The 4,863-nt window shown below is 34.8% G+C and overlaps 1 protein-coding gene across 1 annotated transcript in view; it reads left to right on the top strand.

Moving 5' to 3' along the window:
• Positions 1-4,484, top strand: part of MTHFD2 (methylenetetrahydrofolate dehydrogenase (NADP+ dependent) 2, methenyltetrahydrofolate cyclohydrolase) — an 11,299-nt gene extending 6,815 nt beyond the window's left edge. The window contains exons 4-8 of the mRNA XM_023529496.1: positions 24-206; positions 649-756; positions 1,624-1,716; positions 2,133-2,258; positions 3,295-4,484. Coding sequence (XP_023385264.1) covers positions 24-206; positions 649-756; positions 1,624-1,716; positions 2,133-2,258; positions 3,295-3,458 — 674 coding nt within the window. The 3' untranslated portion in view covers positions 3,459-4,484. The remainder of the gene's footprint in view (positions 1-23; positions 207-648; positions 757-1,623; positions 1,717-2,132; positions 2,259-3,294) is intronic.
• Positions 4,485-4,863: the final 379 nt, after the last annotated feature.

Below are 4,863 nucleotides of genomic sequence, written 5' to 3'. Positions count from 1 at the left end.
AGTGCCAACTCTGCAACTGTGACTTAAGGCCACTGCTCTGATTTCTTTTTCAGAGCACATTGATGAGAGAAAGATCTGCAATGCTGTTTCTCCAGACAAGGATGTCGATGGCTTTCATGTAATTAATGTAGGGCGAATGTGTTTGGACCAATATTCCATGTTACCAGCTACCCCATGGGGTGTATGGGAAATAATTAAGCGAACTGGTAGGTATACGCCATAATTGTATGTCTGTGTTAGTATTTTAAAAGTAGTACTTGCAAATGGTAAAAATTCATACAGTACCAAAAAGTGGCAACTCCCACCCCATGACCTCTAGTTCTCCCCAGAGCTTTCCTCTCTTAGCAATTGCCCATGACTATTTTTGCTGTTTAATCCAGAAGCCTCAGTAAAGGAAAATTAAGCTTTAATAATGTTGATAGTTCATATTCATATAACATTTTGTAGCTTACAAAATGTTTTCTTTTAGCCTTCACTATGTGAAGCAAGTGGTAGGGCCAATTGACTGATGAGGCAGTAAGCTTAGTGACTTCCTTCATTATCACAATTAGATTCATGTCCTGGGCCATCTGCCTTCCTTTTCCTTTGGTTCTCATTCTAAGACAGTCTGGCACTGCTTTTAATGCAGGTATGCATATTTTTTCATAGGCATTCCAACCCTTGGGAAAAACGTGGTTGTAGCTGGAAGGTCAAAAAATGTTGGAATGCCTATTGCGATGTTACTGCACACAGATGGGGCCCACGAACGTCCTGGAGGTAAAGAAATTGTATTATGAGGAGTGTCTTCTTTATGTGAGAGCCTTCAGAGGCTATCCTGTGGATGTCTAGAAGTGCTAACTTTCAGGGAAACATTTGTATCGGTATTTGCATTTGTTATAATTTTGTTAACAGATATTGGGGGAGTAATCTTTGTAGGAGAAGCTGTACTCAGTGTTACTTGAGAGTTTATTTATATTAACTTATTATGAAGCTAGTTCAGAAATGGATATGCCTCAAATAAATTTGAGTTTTGAGTATAAGCATGGTTGTAGGAGTTAGAAATTTTTAGTTATGGCTTTGATAGTTGGATCTAAGAAGCGATTCTTATTCAAAGTTAGTATCCCATTCTGTGTCATTGGTAGAAAACAATTTTAGACCATTGCAAAGGACTGAATTGATATGACTGTAATGTGTCATTATGTCAAATTCTTGTTAATTTGTCTGAGAAAAAGCCTCAATTCAGAGTTATTTTATGTGATTATCATAATATCCATATGATTATATCAGAATAGCAAAACTAAATATTTCCAGATATCTTTTAGCACACTTTTTAAAAAAGACCTTGAATAATTCCTGTGATACTTTGTTTAGAAAGATAAAACTCTTGAAAAACTTAAACAGGATAAGGAATAAATCTAATTATATATGACTCCGAAGAGTAGAGCTAGGACCACCAGGTAAAAGTTACAAAAAAATCGGGTATTTTTTAAAAAAATGATAATCGGCTGTCTAGAAAATATGGCACACAAATTAAGTCAATTATTTTTCAGAGATGTTAAATTTCTACAATGGTTTGCCTAGTTGAGACCTAGTCTAATCTCAGCTTTGATTCAGAAATCAAGACATTTAATTTTTAACTCATAGGTGATGCTACTGTTACAATATCTCACCGATACACTCCCAAAGAGCAGCTGAAGAAACATACAATTCTTGCAGATATTGTGGTCTCTGCTGCAGGTAAGAACACCAGGTGAACGGAAGGATGTCACCCCAGAAAATGGACTAGAATTTGCCTGCCTCACTGTCTTTCCGTTCATTGCCCTAGGATTGACAGTGTGAGCTGCCTACAAAGATGAGAAAAGAGTTGTGGTTGGAATAGTGGTTTCTGGCATTCCATTATAGACTTGATAGATGAATGTTATTTCTATAATTTCAAAAGATTTCTATTTACTGTATGAAGTTTAAATGTTTCCTTGTTTAATAGTTTTTATAGGTTTTTATAAAACAATAATTAGTACTTTAATAGTTTTTATAGGTTTTTATAAAACAATAATTAGTAATTTTAGGTCGCTTAAAATTGAAATTAGATAAGAATCTGATAGGTGGAATCTTCTTTTCAGTACTAAATTGATCATTCCTGTCACCATTTCCAGGCATTCCAAATCTAATCACAGCAGACATGATCAAGGAAGGAGCAGCCGTTATTGATGTGGGAATAAATAGAATTCAAGATCCCATCACTGCTAAACCCAAGTTGGTTGGAGATGTGGATTTTGAAGGTAAATAGTATAATTTTTTTAAAAATATAAAATCAGTAAATATTACCTTTAATGGACATTTAGGACCAATCATTTACTTTTTCTTTAACTTTTAAACTTATGTTACCCTATTAATACCATTTAAAATTCTTTCCACAAGAATTAAGAGGAATCTTTTTTAAAATTATAGACATTTTAGAATTATTTTAGGTGTTTATATCATAAAATTATGGAGACCAGGTATAAACTTTTCAGGGAATTGTTTTTTTTTCCCTTAGCATTATCATAATTAAAACAACTTCAAGACTCTTAACAAGTCTGACAATTTAATGTGATTTTCTTAAACTGCTGAGCCTCCTAAAAATTGTTACGGATTTCTCATTTCCATATTGAGTAGAGATCCCAGACCTGAAATGTTAAAACAGTCCAAGAAAAGGTCATATTCTTTAAATTTTGGAATTTGCTAGTAGATTTCTCCTTTCAGTTCTTAAGGTACCATGTTTATCTGAATTTTATGGTAATAATTCTATTTCTAGCTTTCTGTTTCTATTAAAGTAGTCAGACCCAAGCCTAGGTATCCAAGTATTTTTCCTTTAAGATTGAGTTAAAAAAATCTTACTTCTTATTTTCCAGAAAATTACTTTGCTTGGTGCTTTGGGAAACAGTATAAATAAATATTATATGTAGAGTAAAATTAAGAAATTGTTTTATGCAGATATTAGGTAATGCTTATTATTATAGGTTAACTTCCCGTACAGTTAACCTACTGAGATGTTTCTTTTTAAGTTGATTTAATATGGAGGAAAGTATGGATGGTAAATTATAGGTTATTTAGATGTGTAAATATTCATCTCTGCTTATTCTGTTAATGTTACTTTATTAGTACATTCAAAAGCCTTTAGTCTTAAGTAATTAGATGTGATTTTTTTTTATGAGTTCAAGGCTTACAAAGGTGGTTATGTATATTATTATTTGAATGCTTTTTCCATGACATGTTAAAAATACTTGCATTTTCTTTGTCATAATAAAGCAATCTGTCTGTCTTGTTTCTATTTAGGAGTCAAGAAGAAAGCTGGTTACATCACTCCAGTCCCTGGGGGTGTTGGTCCCATGACAGTGGCGATGCTAATGAAGAATACCATTCTTGCTGCAAAAAAGGTGCTGAGGCTTGAAGAGCAGGAAGTACTGAAGTCTAAGGAGCTTGGAGTGGCAACTAATTAACTGTTGTGTCTTCTGTGTCATGAACACTATTCCAAGCCAATTCAAGAGGCAAAACAGGCCAATAGAAATGCAGAATTTTTATTTATTCTGCTGAAGTGGTTTTAAATGATGCTTTGTATTTACTGAAAGCTTAAATGGGTGGGTGTTTGTGCATATAGTTCCATAGCACCTCACCAGGGAGCATGCCAGTATCATGCTGGGTCATATGATCTAACTATAGGAGAAGCCATTAACCTAGTGATTAACATGGAAGAACACTGTCACATTGAGAATGGCTGCTTAACTTTGTCAGACCACTACAGTTACAATTCGCCTTTTCTAGGATTGCATTTCCTAAGTGCTATTCCAGAAAGAGTTGATACTCTAGGTTCCAAACCTTTTGAGTTCAACTGGTCAAACCAAAGGGAAAATGTTGCTATAGAAAATTAGGGAAAAGGTAAAAAAGGATGGTAATTGAGTAAAAAAAGTTACCCTAATTTTATACGTATTGACAGATGACCAGAAGAAAAGCTACATGTTAATAGTTTCCTGAGTTGTCATGTTATAGCTTAGTCATTGGGAAAATGTCTAGGGTTGTTCTATGTGCTATAAGCCCTTGTTTTTTGTATCCATGAGGTCTCTCCATTTTAGTTTTCTAGAACTGAAAGGCTTATTTTATAAATTGTGTGTATTATCACATTTGTTTTTTTCTATATCTTTAAACTTCACTGTTAAGTTTTTTTTACTATTGGGGGTTTCTGGGTGGTTTCTTTGGTAGATCTTGAAACCTATGTTTAAAAAACAAAACTTGGGCTTGATGATCATTGGGGCAGCCTGTATAAGTAGGGAACTTACTTTTCCACCAAAGAATTGTTAGCAGCTGCCTGCTTTTCTCTGAAGCACCTGTTGGTCCACCGCCCCCACCCCCCATAGGTTTTTTTAGAGCTTGAGTTACTATTGAATTTAACCAGACTTTCTGATTAAAGGGTTTTCTTGTTTGCTTTTTTAATAAAACACTTCTGACTGGTATGGAATGAGTTTCTGAAATACCATATCTTCCTCCTCTTGTTTTGTTTTTACCTAACATAACTTTTTTCATTGGATGTAATTGATCTATATATTCCTATATGTGGTAACACCCAATCCTATGCCTTAAACAATTTGGTTTAAAGAACAATGGAGAAACCAGCCTACTCTTTTCAGTCTTACATCCCAGCAGGTTGTACCAAGCTAGCGTTTAATCTGTAAGATTCATTTAAGTGGTTAGTCTAAACCAGTGGTCCCCAACCTTTTTGGCACCAGGGACCGGTGCTCCTATGAAAATCTAATGCCCAGTGATCTGAGGTGGAGCTGAGGCTGTGATGCTAGCGCTGGGGAGCAGCTGCAAATACAGATGAAACTTCTCTCGCTTACTTGCCCACCGCTC

The sequence above is a fragment of the Pteropus vampyrus genome, unplaced genomic scaffold, assembly GCF_000151845.1.
Source record: "Pteropus vampyrus isolate Shadow unplaced genomic scaffold, Pvam_2.0 Scaffold37, whole genome shotgun sequence".
Classification (NCBI taxonomy): Eukaryota; Metazoa; Chordata; class Mammalia; order Chiroptera; family Pteropodidae; genus Pteropus; species Pteropus vampyrus.
The sequence above is the reverse complement of the archived record's forward strand: the minus strand, read 5'-3'. Positions and strand labels throughout refer to the sequence as shown.